The 15,992-nt window shown below is 37.9% G+C and overlaps 1 protein-coding gene across 2 annotated transcripts; it reads left to right on the plus strand.

Moving 5' to 3' along the window:
- Positions 1-19: 19 nt before the first annotated feature.
- LYAR (Ly1 antibody reactive) lies at positions 20-9,295 on the plus strand. Of its 2 annotated transcripts, none has more exons than XM_074147314.1 (9): positions 20-111; positions 604-792; positions 1,727-1,841; positions 3,753-3,860; positions 5,276-5,359; positions 7,322-7,658; positions 7,923-8,027; positions 8,374-8,459; positions 8,771-9,295. In XM_074147314.1, exons 2-9 carry the CDS (start codon positions 671-673, stop codon positions 8,903-8,905), a joined length of 1,092 nt encoding a protein of 363 aa, XP_074003415.1. In that variant the 5' UTR covers positions 20-111; positions 604-670; the 3' UTR covers positions 8,906-9,295. The 2 variants fall into 2 exon arrangements, with proteins under 2 accessions (XP_074003415.1, XP_074003417.1); XM_074147316.1 differs by having other exon boundaries at positions 34-99.
- Positions 9,296-15,992: the final 6,697 nt, after the last annotated feature.

Consider the following 15,992-nt stretch of genomic DNA (forward strand, 5'->3'; position numbering starts at 1 on the left):
CCTCTTCCGCTTCCGCTGCGGGGTGGCGGCGGCGGCGACGGGTAGGGACGGAGGGGGCAGGGCTGTGGCGGCACGTGCCGCGCGGAGCGGCGGTTGGAGGCGGCGGTTGAGGTGCGGGGCGGGGGGGTAGAGGGCAGGTAGCGGTACAGGGGAGCGGCGTGAGGCGGCACGGCAGCGGCCTGCCCGCGGCCTGCCCGCCCCTCCGTGAGGAGCTGAGGTGCCCGGGGGCGGCGGAGCAGGTCGGCCGGCCTTCCCGCTCTCTGGGGGCCGCCCCCCCCCCCACGCCTCAGGCGGCTCCCGCGCCCGGCGGAGACGGGTGTGCGGCGGGGAGCGGGACGGGAGGGCCGGAGGGGAAGCGTGAACGGCTGCCTGGGACGTGTATCGGCATGGGATGGGGGGGGGTAGCTAGTTTCAGGGTGACTGGTTTCCTTTGTGCCCGAGCTATCGGGCAAAGCGAGCGTTTAGTTTTTCCTTCTGAACCTTTCCCCGTGGAAATCAAACTGCTTGGACTTCCTCTTGGGGGGACTCACAGTTTGCGCTCCTCCTCGGCCATCCCCAGTTCTCTCAGGTTCTAAAAGCGAGATCGCCTTCTTGTGTTTGTAGGGCTGTGCCGGCGCGGGGAGGAAAAAGATTGTACCCGTTTGAGGGGAGCTACTGACCGCTCGCCGAGATGGTAGTTTTCACGTGCAACGCGTGCGGGGAATCTGTGAAGAAAGCACAGGTTGAAAAACACGTGAACGTCTGCAGAAGCTGTCAGTGCCTTTCCTGCATGGATTGTGGCAAGGATTTCTGGTAGGCGAAGGGTGGGAAATAGCCTCGCTCGCTCGGCAGTGGTTGTCGCAAATTTTCCTATTTGTGTATTAGAATTAAATTTTGTAATTTAAAATGGCAAACGTGTTTTAAAATTATACACTTTTTCATGTAATTTCAAGCTTGATCATCCAAGTTTGAACCGCAAGTGCAACTAAACCACACAGCAGAGTTGCAATTTCTTCTTTTACAGTTATAAAGTGACAGCGCTTTCAGCTTCTGTTGACCAGCAGCTGTTACTTATTCTGCTGCTGGAGAGGGAGTGAGATTGGCAAGAACATCAAAAATTCTGAATTTGATTGTCACTTCTGAGAACAAAGTAGTGCAACTATCTGCTTTCGAAATATATATATATATGAATTTGCATAAGAAGATAAGATTGTTCTCAAATACTGATTATATTTCTCAATACTTAATTGACAAAAGATTAATATCTATGTTATCACTCCTTTTGGGGGGCACTTACACATTGGTCAGAACTACACTACCATATTAGTATATATCTATATTTAGGAATTAGGTTTTGCAAGCGTTTTTTCACCTGCTTTTCTAATTTTAAAACGTGCCAATGTGAGTAGTAAAACACAGATATGCGTTAATAGCTGCGCATGTGTCATGTGTACAAATGTGCAGAAGTGTCCTCAAACCAGGATAATAAGTTGTAGAGTCATTAATAAAAGCAGGAGTGTACTGAAGACTCAGATCTGATTTTGCCGATCAGAGGCTGTAGCACGACAGAAATGCCAGCACTCTTACAAGCACGTCAAACTTTATTCATATAAGCGCTGACAGTATTAAGGTTTAAATGTTAGATGCTATCATCTGTTACTCCACTTTGTTGACTACACAAGTCTTGCATACTTTGAAGGACTGAAACACTTTAGTGAACTACAAGTTAAAAATCTCCTGTCTTCAGGGGTGACGATTATAAGGAACATGTGAGGTGTGTAAGTGAAGACCAGAAACACGGTGGAAAAGATTTTGAAGCCAAAACTAACAAAGGAGATGCTAAGCAACAGGAGTGGATTCAGGTAAGGTTTAACTATTGTTTATTATCATTAAAGACACAAGAGAGGCTATACTGGATCAAAGCAGAGATCTCTTTTTCCCAATATCCACAGCTTTCTTTTGGCAATTCCTTGGTAGGTCTGTTGCTTATCCTGGTAAGAAACACACCTTTTGTTTGTTTTGAATGTGTCTCCTACTAGTTTGATTTGATGTTCCCTAGTTCTTGCACACGAGGTGTTGATCATTGTCCACCCTCTTCATGGCCCATATGCTTTTGCAGACCTCTGTCTGGTGTCCCTCCCATCTCATCGTCTCTGTTTCAGGCTGAAAAGTCCTGTCCTGCTCAGTTGCTCTTCATATGTAAATTATATCTTTGGACCTCTGAAGTCTTCCCAGTTCTACTGTATCCTTGTGGAAACGAGGTTACAAGAACTGTTGAGGATATGGATGAACCATAGATTTACTCTGTGTCATAATGATGTTTTCTGTGTCCTCCTTTATTCCTTTCTTTAGGATTTTTGTCAGTTGATCTATTTTTTTTTGTTTTTTTTGACAGCTGCTGATCATTTTGCTGGCATTTTCATGGAATTAGCTATTTTAACCCCAACATCTTGTGTCTGAGCTCCAGTGGTTATCTTAAAGACTGCCATTTTAGATGTGAAGTTAGGATGGCTTTTCATGAATTTGGGTTGAATTTAATTCACCTTTTTATTACCTAGTCACTCGTTCTCTTAAGATCTTTCTGGAATTCTTCACCCTGAGTAGCTTCATATAATTAGGAAAGTTTTCCTGCCTTCTTTTCAGATATTTTATAAATATGTTTAACAGCAGAGGCTCCAGCATGGATGGAAATATTTCCTACCCTTTCTGTCCTAGCCTTCAGGTAGTTATTTATCCTATGCAAGAACCTACCCTCTTAGGGCTGTTAGTTTCCTTTAAAGGTTTTAGGAAGGAACTCTCAAACACGTTTTTAAAACCCCATTAGGTATAATCAATTAGATCACCTTTATCCATGGATTTGTTGGTTTCTATCTCATATAGAACACAATCTAACAAAGTACTAAGCTATATGCATAGTCAAGGCATATGAATAGTAGCATTGAAGTCAACAGATTATTGCCATTGTTGAGATTGAACGTTGTTTGAGTACGGTTGGAAGGCAGTACGATGTGAATGCTACTGCTTATAAAAACTGTTAGCCTTCCTCAACAGTCAGTACTTTCTACACAGAGAGGTAAGGGATTATTATAGCATGTCCTTTTCTAGTAGTCTTAACGTATCACAAAACCTTTCAGTAAACAGATTTTCAGAAGTACAGGAAGCCTTTACAGTCCAATTGCTACATCTTGAAGTAATGGGAAGGTCAGAACCCTTTTTCCCTGCCAAGCAGCAGCGCTGTTCCAGGCCCTGGCCCAACCTCCTCTGTTCTCTTGTGCTGGCACCTGTAGCATAGGAATATGCCTGAGCTTTACGGGGATTAATGGTTGTTGAAGCTGGCACTGCTGCCAGAAGAAATGCATGTCAATCTGTGGCCTCAAAGTTAGCCTGCTTTTTCATAGTTAACTCCAGACGTTTGCAAAAGCCAATCAGTTGACAGTTGCTTCTCTTAATACAGGTCTTCACGCTGCAAGAACCTCCCATGTGACTTTACTTTTAAAAGTTTATATTACAGGTTGTAACTTGTACATCAGAAAGCATTGATGAACAGTCCTGCTTGCCTCTGCTTACTATATACGTATAAATATGTATATAGATAACTTTGATCTATGATAAAACCACAGGTTAGTGTTTTTCCCATGCGTATTGAACGGTTCTTTCGAGCAGGCTCTACAGTCTGTGGGTACTGGGCGATTTCTGTCCAGCATGTTTCTGACTCACGTACCATTTGATCGTTATGCTGCTTTGCTGATTTAAATCTGGTTTTCTTCATTCAGAAAATTCATGAAGTAATGAAGAAGCCAAACATAAGCCCTAAAGTGCGGAACATTCTGGAGCAAATGCGTGTCTTTGATAATATTCCAAGAAAAAAAGTAAAGTTTCAGGTATGTTTTAATAGACATTAGTAGTAATCCACGCAGTGAGCTTAAAAATAGGCTTTCTTAGCAAGTGCCACTCTCTTTGAGCAAAGGTGGGACAAATTGCTTATTTGGGCATTGGTAAATAGATGGTGTAATAGCTGAGTTTCAAATAGGCAGTGTTTGTAAAATACATCTCCTTGCTTAAAAGGACTCTCTGGGCCATTTTAAGTAGGTATTAAGCCAGAGACTCAGCATTCAAATTTAATCTTCAGGTGAAAGCTTGTTGTTTTTTTTTAATAGCTTTCTTTTTTTCTGTTTGCAATTTCTATTGTGTGTCCAAATTCTTAAGACATACTTTTAAAGGATTTTTATTTCTGTGGCTTTGTGTTTTCCTCGTAAAGGCAAGATACTGTTTTGAGAGTGTTCCTGTTGCTCAGTATTCTTGCAGAATCTCCCACGCTGGATGCTTCACTAAACTTTGCATCAGCATCACAGCCAAAACAAATTTCAAACATTTCATGTGGTATCAGTAAAGAATTACTGACAATCTGGCCTTCCCCCCCTGCCTCCCAGTTCTGTGCCTCGGGTTGTGAGGCTGAGAGAAGATCACAATTGCTTCCAAAGCATTCAAATTAAACTTAATAGAGCTGCAGTGAAATTGCTGCTAGCGAGCTGAAGGTTAGAATACTTTTCTGCAAAATGAATGTTTCAAGCAGGGAAAGTGATACTGTCAAGAAGCCTGTTTCTTTTTGGTAAGATATGTTGCAGTGGAAGATCAAAAGTTTTTGCAATTCACTGTTCCAATTTACTAATGCAGCTTTCCTGGAATTTTCATTGCAATGCAATATCTTAACGTTAGGTTTTACTTAGAATTCCACATTCCTGAAAGTTGCTGATAGTGTGCACATATTATAAGTAGAAGTTTACGGCTTTGTTTTTATTTTCAGCAGGAACTCCTGCAATAGCCCAAAAAACTTTCAAATGTTTGCATTGAGATATTTGCTTAAATTTTACTTTTCTGAAATAAACTAAAGTATCCATTTAGGTGCATGACCATCTGTCCAGTACATAAATAAGATCAGACCCTTAAGTTTCTAACTCATGGGAACAGTCAGAAGGTTTGGTGGGACTTTAACAAAACCAGCTGTATTCAGAAGCTTGAGGATTATCTTTTTTATATATTTACATATTTACATCTTCTGGATTACCCTTGCTGGGGCAATTGAGAGGTATAGCAGAGCCTCGTAACAGTACACAGGCATTATGCGAAACAATTTTGCATGGAGCTTAAAGAGATTCATAGAGAGTAAACATCTAACTAGATCTTAATCAGAAGAAGTTATTAGATTCTTAAAGGAAAATTGGTAATCAATATGGTAATCAATAAAAAAAACCAGAGTTGCACCTTTTCAGTTATTGTTGGTTTTTCCGTTGCACAGAATTGGATGAAGAACAGTTTGAGAATCACTGACAGCACTTTGCAAGACCAGGTGTGGGATATTTTCTCCGAAGCAACCAGAAATGTAAGTTAAGTTAGAGGTTACAACATCATACAAACAGGAATTTGGTAAAAAATGCTGGAAGGAAAACCTTTCAGACTCCCTTTGTAGATGTTAGGAGAAATACTGTCTCCCATTGTTACAATGGACTATGTTATAAGGTAACATTCCTAGACTAATTGCTAATTTGTGGCATATACTGTTGCTGAAGTAGTTGTAATACTGCGCAGGTTGCAATTAAAAACTTCGACACAGTGACACAATTGTGACAGGATAATCAGAAGGCTAATTTAACTTCATTCTATGCTATTAATATATAAGCATAGGGAAAACTACCTTTAAATTTGGTTCCAATCTTTTGCCACACACTAAGAAGGAATAAAACATTATCTTTTCAGAAATTTGCCCTCAAATTAATGTGTATTGGAGGGGGAAATTAACAGCACCTCATTTACCTATTTTATTAGTGGAGAGAGATGAGATCCTCCAGTCTGTGGTGCAAATTTCCCCCACTTCTGTGTTCAAATTGTGGACTCACACTGGCCTTTTTTCTCAGTGCCTTATTCTTTGCTATTTTCACTATTAGCCTGGCATGTTTTGGTAGGGTGTTGTTTTAACTGTTTATGTCTATTACTGCTACTAGAAAGCTGTTACAGCACCTTACTTCTCTGTAGATGTAAAGATTGCTCTTCCCCTCCCAGCAGCTTCTTTTGAGGAAGAGCGCAGGCACAGCTTTGACATTAATCCCTTTTTGATCGGGCTTCATTTTCCTGATTTGACGATCCCAGTTAAATCTATTTGTAGCTTTTCTGAAGAATTGAAATACAAAAGCAAGGAAGGAGAGAGATTATTTTTTTTTTTTTTTTTTAAAGGATTTGAACATAACATAAACTCTGGGCACTGATTTTCAAGTACATTGTCTTACTGGAACATTAATTCTGTGTCTATACAACTTCACTAAAGCCATAAGCAGTTCCCACTTATTTAAGTTTATGTTTTTTACAAAAAAAAAATATCTTGAACCTGAACAATTATTTTATTTAAATACGAGTAAACAATTTGAATTTTCCATAGAATATAGCATTAAAGTAAAATATCTAACACAGCTTTCTTGCTCAGATTGTTTCAACACACCTTTAAGAATTCTTAAAAACATCTCAAGATATTATTTGTAATACATACCTTGAAGTGTATGTACTCGAGGTTCTTAAGTGGAATTCAAATTGAATTGAAATTACTCTACAAAAACATGTCGGTATTAAGTTGCTTGTATAAACATGTATTCTCTTTCTAAATAGTTACATTTACATTTCAGTAATTGTAGTTCACTTTTAATTGTTAAAATTAAAGTTTGATTTAAAGATAAAAATACTCATTAATGTATTAATTCTTCTACAAGAAAATTATTATAGGACCAGAAACATTAAAAGAAAACCAAATACCTTAAGGTGAGAAAAGTACAATTAAAACAACCAGCACTGCCTTTGTTGACATCGTGCAATAACAGTTTGTTGTCCCAGACATATCCCAAGACAGGGAACTGGATCGCAAAGCTAAGATTACTATTCAAGGGCTGTATATTTGGGAGTAGGTTCTGTATCTTGCTGCAATATGCTGTATTTTTCTCTGCGTAAAACAAAGAGTTGTCTCTCCCTTAACTACATTTAGCAAATATGTTAAAAAAATACATAGACAATTATTTCAAGTATATGCTGTATTATGCTGTAATATGCTGTATTATTTCAATATATGCTGTAAAATAACATTTCTTCTGTGATGTTAAGGCAATTAGCATTTAGGCTGTTAAGTTAAAAGACGAATCAGCCACACTGCTTAGTGCTGTTTTTCAGGTAAGTGGTGTCACCACGTGTAAGCAATTTAACTGAATTCAGGATATTAGTGTTCTTCATGAATGATGTAGTAGAGAAAAGTAGCATGTCAAAAAAAGGCATGTAAAAATTGTAATAATCTGTCTTTCAACAAAAGATCTCAAGTGAAAAAGAAGAAGATAAACCAAAACAGAAGGAAGAGGGGCAATCTGCAGAAACTGCGGAAAAAGCAATAGCAGAAGAAAATGGAATTGCAGATGATAAAATTGAGAGGAAAAAGAATAAGAGAGAACGAAAAGAAGAAAGACAAAAGAACAAAAAGAAGGAGAAAAAAGACTTGAAATTAGAAAACCAGACAGAAGTAAAAAAGAGTAAAAAGTCCAAAAAAGGAAAGGAGAGCTCGGAGAATGAATTTGAAATCAATGGAAACAGCTATCAGCCTGAAATAGAAGAGGAAACAAATGTAAAGAAACGCAAACATAAAAATGCAGAAGGTATCCATCCTACACCTTACATTCATGTTTGTTTTCAAGATGCTTTCTCTCAGTGCCTGCGAGCTTAATAATCTACTTTAGTAGAATGTTTTTAAGTCGTAAGTTACGTATACAAATTAGATTATTTTTTTAACACTGGTTTCACAATCTGAACTTTTTAGCAAATACAAGCTTATGTGACAAGAACAGAAACTTTAAGTCCTGTCAGAAGTTTTCTTCTGTTTTTACAATTTTTTGTGTATGTTTATCCAATTCCATCTCTAGAGGAGCCTCGTATCACAACAAAGAGAATGAAAACTGAAAACATTTCAGAAGACATGGAAACAGAAAACACCGATGGCAACGAAGAAAATGTGGGAACAGACAAAGGTATTCTCAAAGGGGGAGCATAGATAGTTATTAGGATCTTCCCAACTATTCCTGCATTATGTAGGAGTTGTTGATTAATAGCTGAAGCACAGAAGTTGAGTAAAAACAATCCTGACCTGAGCTGTTCAGGTCCTATGTTGGTTCTTCATGTCTATCCTATTATAATCTTAGCCTGACTTTATGGTTAAGACACCCTGCTGTTGTAGGGTCAGTAAGATCACAATGAACTCTTGTGGTAGCTGAACTGGTTCCAAAATTAGGAGATTAAAGGTTGGTTCCTAATGGAGAAGATGACTCGGAAATACCTGATTTTACTAATGATGTTGTACATGTAATTATTTTCTAGGTAAATTCAATTGGAAAGGAACCATCAAAGCTGTTCTGAAACAGGCTCCAGACAATGAAATTTCAATTAAAAAACTAAGAAAAAAGGTACAGCATGCTTTTTTTAACCTCTTTTGGTCTTGTGTGTTTCTTTCTGTAACGCTTAAGTTCATAAAATCCTGCCCCACATCAGCAAAAAAGTTTGACATTATTTAAGAGAGTATCAGTTGACAGAATGTCAACTGAGGGACATGTTCTTTCTTGCTTACTGGACTACAGAAGAAATGCAGTGCTAATTCTGCAAAGGAATAATAGCGTAATAGATTCCGTGCTACTTTTCATACAGTAACACAAATGTATTATAGCTTAAAGTGGAACCATCTTTACTAACTAAAAACCGTTCCTCTGTCTTTGTGCAGGTTATAGCTCAATATTACGCAGTGGCCGGTGAACATCACAAATCAGAAGAGGATATTCTAGTCATATTTAATAAGAAAGTGAATAACAATCCCAAATTTAAAGTTTTAAAGGACAAAGTTAAACTCCTGAAATAAGAGTTTGCATACTTTTAATAATCTTTGCATTTTAATCTTGCAGACTGAGTCAAATTCTTCTGTCAGCTGTACAAATACTATGCGTTGGTCTCAATTTAAATTGTGTATGTGAGAGCAGAATTTAACTTTTAAGTCTGGATTCCTTCTCTTTTTCTAGATTTATCACAGAACATTTTCAGATATTTTATTTTTTGATTTTATGGAAAATGTATATTTTTTGGTAAAAGTCTACTGTATTAAAATTCTTCCAATAATGGATATAATTTATAGGCATGAATGTTTATCGGGGCCTGGGTTGTGTAGCTTTTTGCAGAAGCTATTGTAAAAGCAAATAGGATTTTCATATTCAAAAACCCACCACGCAATAAATGTTTTGTTATGCTAATATTCAAAATGGTGTGACTGGTATCTGCTTTACACACTGTAGCTAGAATATGCACGCTTTAATAACGTGTTAATTTGGTGTTATGAAATGCCCAGGTTGGTCACCCAGCTCATCCCAAGCAGAGATCACAGATTCCCCGCTCAACCTCTGGCCAACCTCCATTTACATACCATGATGTCCATGGTATGGAATATTCCACTGTCTATGCTCCTTCTCAGCTTCTATGGGAAGCTGAAAAAAGTCCTGGACATCACTTAGCAACAACTAAAACAGTATGTGTTATTAACATTCCTCTCAAATCTGAAAACACAGTAGCCACTAGAAAGAAAATAAACTCTATCTCAGCTGACACCAGGACAATAATTAAAGTGTCTGTCAAGTTTGTGTACGTAATATTGCACGTGCAGTGAAAATCTACGACTGAGTTACCAGTATATGTATAACTACTGAGTGTTCTAATTAGTGATGCAACTGACTTCAATATAAGTGGTCACATGGACTAAAAACTGACTGATGAAATAAATTACTTTAAAACACCACGTTAAATACAATAAATCTTGCCACTTTGATGGTATAATAAATCCACAAATTATATAAAATTTGAAGAGGCTTTTATATTGCAGTCAGTGAAACAATTTAAGCAGGTCAGAAATCTTACAAGTGTGAAATTTAGAGAGATTTAATCAAGTGCAAAATAATTCCAGATAGGGAGTTTCCTACCATGAACTGATCTGTTAAAAACAGTGGTAGAAAGCCAGTGAAAATTTCTTGCAGTAGACAATATGGTGTTTTGGAAAATTGCATAGTGATTTGAAGGAGATACACTTTTATAAAACTCCATAATTAAAATATCTGAATTTATAGAAATATTAAATATATTAAAATATAAATATGAAAACAATAACTGATACACTGGGTCCAGCTTTTCTGTATTTGTCATATTATAAAAGTTGTAATAAAAATATCTAGTAAATATAAGATCTCTTTTGTAAGTGGGTTTTGTTAATACATGAAAATGGCTTTGGAGATAAACAGAATAAAATTTATTTACAGACATGGAGATTGTTTGAGATGTTGTTTGAACATGTTTCTAAAGCTTAGATTTATTTTTTTTTTTTTTTAATTTAGGAAAGGACATACAAAAGACCAAGTCCTTGTCAGTGACACTGAAATTAATACAGTGCTTTTGATCTTTTCACTGCATTTATTTTACAACACATACTGTTACATTAAGATCCTAAATCGTTTTGCTAACAATAATTGTTGCAGTTTATTATTTTTTTTGTTTAGAGTTCATTCCAAACTATGCCATTCTCTTATACTTTTCACTTTCCATTGCTGTTGACCACAACATGTGTTTGACACGTGTCTAGAAATTACATTTGCTGAGCTTTTGCTGATGATATGCTCAGTTTTTGTGCTGACAGCAGCGGTTACGGGTGCAGTCAGCAGCTGCTATGGCTGTGGTGGCCAATTCTATGAGGTGCCTCCATTCTCTTACCCCTACCCTCAAACTTGGGCCTGACCTCTCTTTCTGTCCTACGCTTCAAAATGTCAAAGTCCCACGTCCACGAGCCAGGATGGTCTTCCAGCTGCCTGCCTCTGCTCTCAGCACCCAGCAGGTTCCAGTTGCCCGGCGGAGGGAGCCCATCGCGCAGCTCAGGCGAGTTGTGGAGTAGCACAACTGGCCATACCGCTGTTTGCAACCGCCACTACCCACACATTTTTTCAGTAAAGGCCTACCATTTTCTTAACATGCTCATCATAACTCATCAGCTGCATCTTTTTTCCTTTTCAAACTGGTAAGGGCAGTTTGGACTCCTTATGTTGTGCATTTTAAATAAACATTCACAACAAATTCTTACCTTGGAGTGTTGCAAGTTACTTTTCACCGCTCGGGAGAATGACATTTTGTGCTCGTGAAAACAATCAGGATTTTCTAATCTGCAGACAAAGAAGCTGATCTATATCAGATGGAAACAATTAAGAGTGTAAAAGAACCTTTGAAGTTGCACAACAGTTCTTTTTCTTCAGTCTGATAGATAAACCAGATACTTACTTGGTTTGTGTCATTGCAAAGTTCCGGTGTCTGATGCTCAGGGTTTACTTCAGTGATCACTACAGCCATCTCTGAAGGGAAGCAACAGACTAAATGTTTACACCACCACATATTGGTTTAAAGCTGAAAATAAGGAATATCAAATCAGCGGTACGCAGAGCAGGATTTGACCTTGGCATTTTTTTCCAACAGTGACTTGTGATTCTTAACGGTTCAAACATCTGACTTCCCCCGTGCAATGCCCTGGCTGTGCTGGCAGTACCTGCGTGGGGTAGTAAATGTGACTTCTCACCTAATTCTTCCCTTCTCTGTGTAAAGGGCAAAGCAGCACCAGCTGCCACTCAGTTTTTTCCTAATGATTTGGCAGACACAGAGCAAATTAATGCCTCTTTATTGATGGTCACTAGTGGGAGTATGGGGAATAAGTCCTGCTATAACTACAGTAGTATTACCTCATTATACATCATTATAGTAGTATTACCTTTTCCTAGTCTGTTGGCAGAAAGAAGGAGACAGGGGAGCAATGTGCTCTGTAGGTGTATTTTTCTTTCTGAATGTTCCTGGAAGTACTGTAGCATGGTAGATGAGTTTATGCCTCTAATAAATTACTTCAGGTGTTACGGAAGTCCATGCATAGTAGCGTTATCGACATGCAGCTCTGCAGTAAAAACAAAAAAATAAAAAAAAACCCAAAAAAATTAAAACCTGTGTTTTTTCATTAGATGATTAATAGATTCCTCAGAGGACTGAAATTGGCTTTTTCACTTAAAACAGATTCAGGCTTTGCACTGCTTGCAACTAATGATGTCTCGATCAGATTGAAGTTACCCTGTTCTTTACAACCCCCAAGTCAGTGGTAGTCATTTCAGAGGGAAGCATAACCCTCTGCAGACCACTCAGAATATTTCATGAAGACAGAAAAACAGTAAGACCGAATTTCTGTTTGGTGATTAATCAGCATATTTACCAGTATTTTTTTAAATCCCATGGATCTGTTAGAATGAAGTAACTTAGGTACCTTGGATGCTCTTTTTTTTTTCTAGAGTGGGGCGGGGTGGGTGTACAACCCTAAGATTTACCAAATGCAAGAGGTGACAGCATCAACTTACCTGATTGCATTCAGAGAGAAAGCATGTAATGTTTAAAAATTATTATTCCAGACAGTATGAGAACAGCAAGGTACAACCCACAGTGGTAACGTGGAAACTTGCTTGCAATTTAATTAATATGTTCATTAAGCATTATTATCTGATCCCAGCTTTTAGGTCAGATGATTAATTTGACTGAAAAGCTCTTAAGTCCTGATTTGAGTGACATTGGGATCTGTCACCTTAAGAACAATTGACAGGACTGAGATCCACCCGTGCATGCATGTATTTGGAGAAGGAGGCTCTAGCTCCCAACAACTGGGGTAGTTCTGGGTGCTGTGCACGCGCTGATCACAACTGCCGTCCCTCCTTTCTGCACTACCTTTCGTCATCAAAATCGACTACTGCAAGCCGTTGCCATTGATGCCAAGTTTGATGCCCACAGAAATTTAGCTGACGTGATCCACAACCGACGTTTTAAATACATTTGACACAGGCACATGATGAACCAAGGGAGTTCGTCGTCTTTGATCTAGGTTCTCGGCAACAAAGTCAATTATTAGGGTTATGCACGGACAGGAAAGTTGCAGATGCTTCATCAAGCACACTACTGACTTCCTATGCAAAACATATACAAAGTAGAGAATATTTTAAAGCATGTCATGACAGTAGCCCTTTGTTTTATCCTTTTTTTTTTTTTTTTTTTCTGACAGAACAGCTGCAATATTGGACTTTCTTTTAATAGTATGCCAGTGTACTGGCTTTTTGTGTTGCCACAGAGGACTTCATCCACTGAACTACTCAGTTCATTTCTTGTAGCATTTGGTGATGAAGGCCTCAAAGCCACATCTGGGAAAGGAGTCCAGTTGTGTACATGGGGAGATGCAGCTAAATCTAGCACACATCGCAGTCATCATAAAAAACCCCAAACCCAACAGCAAACCAGAGACCACTGATCTGTTGCAGACCCTCAAAATCAAAATGACTGGCTTACATTTCCATTTTTTTACTCTGATATCTTTCTAATTCTAACAGACCTTATCTTCCAGTACATGAATTGCTGTGCAATTCAGATAACATTAGTATTATGCAAGTTATTAAAATACGACTTAAGTGTTAAGTGTTTGAACATTAAACAAGAAAACCTGATGACCTGCAGCACCCTTCAAGTTCTTTAGACCAGGTATTTTTAAAGCCTCATCACCTTTCCCACTATCTTTTTCCCTGAGTTTTCAGGACAAAGGGGCATTGCTTAATGCTGATTCTGCAGTGTGGCAGAATCATGTGGCTGACTGACAGACATGCACCTTTTCTTTTTTTTCTCATTTGCAATTAACCAACAGTAATATTCAGAAAGGCATTTTACTATCTTGTAGCTGCCACTCCAGATCCTGAGAAAAAGAGAGGGAGCCCTTCCAAACTTTTGCAGAGGCAGAAAAGCTACTGTAAAATCAGGTAACTTAAAAAAAAGGAGATAAGGTAGCACAAGTGTCAATTCTACTTTTCTGCATTTCCTAGTTTAGTTGCATTAATTTATACCATTAAAGCCAGTATTTTAATGTAGTTTGTACAGACAGATCTCAATAAATAAGAATGTAAAGAGAGTTCTGATTTTACTAGCAAGAGCTGGGTGTTTGTGTTATTTATAGTATGAAAAAAAGTCGTAATACTAACTTTTTACTTTGTAACTACATATTTTACACTTGTTCTGCTTCAAATTCAGATATGAAAACAGATAAAATCAATGTTAATTTACATTTTTCTAGTATTCACTCAGTACTGTAATCACAGGAAATTTCTTTGTTGTAACATGGGTCAGGGTACTGAAAAATTAGTGCAAGAGAATGCTTGTATAAAGCTTTACTTAGCATTTAATACAATGTGACAAAATCATGCAGAACTTATTTTTTTTTTTATTTTCCACAAGTTATGTTTAGCAGTCACTGTTAATGTCAACAGTCACAATAAATGGATGAGAAACCATCAGATAATTGTAACATAGCATTAGAAAATGTTCTAGTATATGCTTGTTTTATTGATTTTCTGAACAGCATAATGTCTCTCCATAATAAAATATGCCTTATTGCTAAACTTTTCCTTTCTAAAATAGTGTCTTGGCAATTGAGTGTCTTGGTGGCAGGGGGTGGGTGGTGGGGGAAAGGTGGAAGTAGTATTGTCTATTAGAAAAAATGTCTACAACTAAGGGCTTTCTTGATAAGTATAGTGTAAGCATTTAAGTAGGGAGTTTGATCACCGAAAGAAAAAAGCTTCAAAGGACAGCTACTTACTTGTTGTGCTCAGCCCTCCAATGTACTGGTGCATTAGAGTAGCTCATTCTTCTTTCTCCCACTGAAAACCGATCCTCCCACCTGGTGCTATAATCCGATTGCATCAGTACAATGCAGCCAGACCCCGCCATGAGCGGTGGCTCAGAGCTGCTGACCGCAGGATACAGAGATCCAATACACGACTTCACTCGGAAACTTTTAAAGCTGTAACACTCACCCTTATTAAGGAAATAAGAGAGCAAATATTAAACTTTTTGTGCCAGATAAGCAAAAAGAAGGCATATTGTTCTATAGATTGAGCTGTACTCACAGGTTACAAGATATGTCAGTCAATATGTTCAACATTTATCCCCTTCTTCTCCCAATTTAGCCTTTAAGAAAAAACAAGAATAAGTCCTCTAAGTTTCTTTTCTGCTCTGTCAGCCAAGAAAAGCAACATATTATGTTTCCCATTAGTACTTTTCCAGGAAGTGTTATTTTATATTGAATTCTAAATTTCACTTGGAGGAAGTTTTAGTAGTAACTTTTCTTTGTGCTTGTTAAGATACAACTCCTTTTGCGCCTACAACCTCTTGCTTTCTTTGCACTTGTTGAGATATAATTCCTTTTGCACCTGAATCCTATTGCTTTTTACACCCTTACAGAGTATGGGCTGAAAAACCTTCAAGCTTTTTGCTTAGATTGGACTTTTTTTTGCAAGACTGAGGATCACAGTGCTTAGTCCTTCCTCAAGTGTATCCTCATTTTCTTTTTTATTTATCCCTCCTTTTTTTGATTCATTCTAGAAGACTTAAAATTGTCCAGTCTTCAAATAAAGACTGTTTTGCCCTTCTCAAAGTATATCTGTTGTATAGAAACTGCCCTTGCTACTCAACTCCATTTGAGTTATAGCAGAAGTAAAATAACTGAATTCCCACAGAAGTAGTTTTACAGTTCCTGAAATCACTTGAAAGTAGCAGAAAAACAGAAATTGTGTCTCTCTATGCCTACCCATTAAACTACCATTCTCAAACTTTTAGGTGGAATGCATTACTACTAAATTAATATCAAAATCCTAATCGAGGCCTGATTACAGAGTCAAGCTCAACTCTCACATGTATTTGTTTTATTAGAAAAAAGGTGCTTTTAAAAATACTGAGATCTTCCTCTCAAGCAACAAGAAATCCACCTGAAAGTACTCAGGTCACTACATCTCATTTAAGTAACAAAAATAACACCAGAATTCCACCTGCATTGCAGATGGCTCAAACCCTGTGATTTTTACTCC

This window comes from Numenius arquata, chromosome 5 (genome assembly GCF_964106895.1).
Source record: "Numenius arquata chromosome 5, bNumArq3.hap1.1, whole genome shotgun sequence".
Taxonomy (NCBI): Eukaryota; Metazoa; Chordata; class Aves; order Charadriiformes; family Scolopacidae; genus Numenius; species Numenius arquata.

Bases quoted from the DNA above. Each gene is read 5' to 3' on its own strand.
- LYAR (XM_074147314.1), top strand. From the start codon at position 671: ATGGTAGTTTTCACGTGCAACGCGTGCGGGGAATCTGTGAAGAAAGCA. The intron at 1,842-3,752 runs GTAAGGTTTAAC...TTCTTCATTCAG, and splicing joins AGCAACAGGAGTGGATTCAG to AAAATTCATGAAGTAATGAA. The intron at 3,861-5,275 runs GTATGTTTTAAT...TCCGTTGCACAG, and splicing joins GAAAAAAAGTAAAGTTTCAG to AATTGGATGAAGAACAGTTT.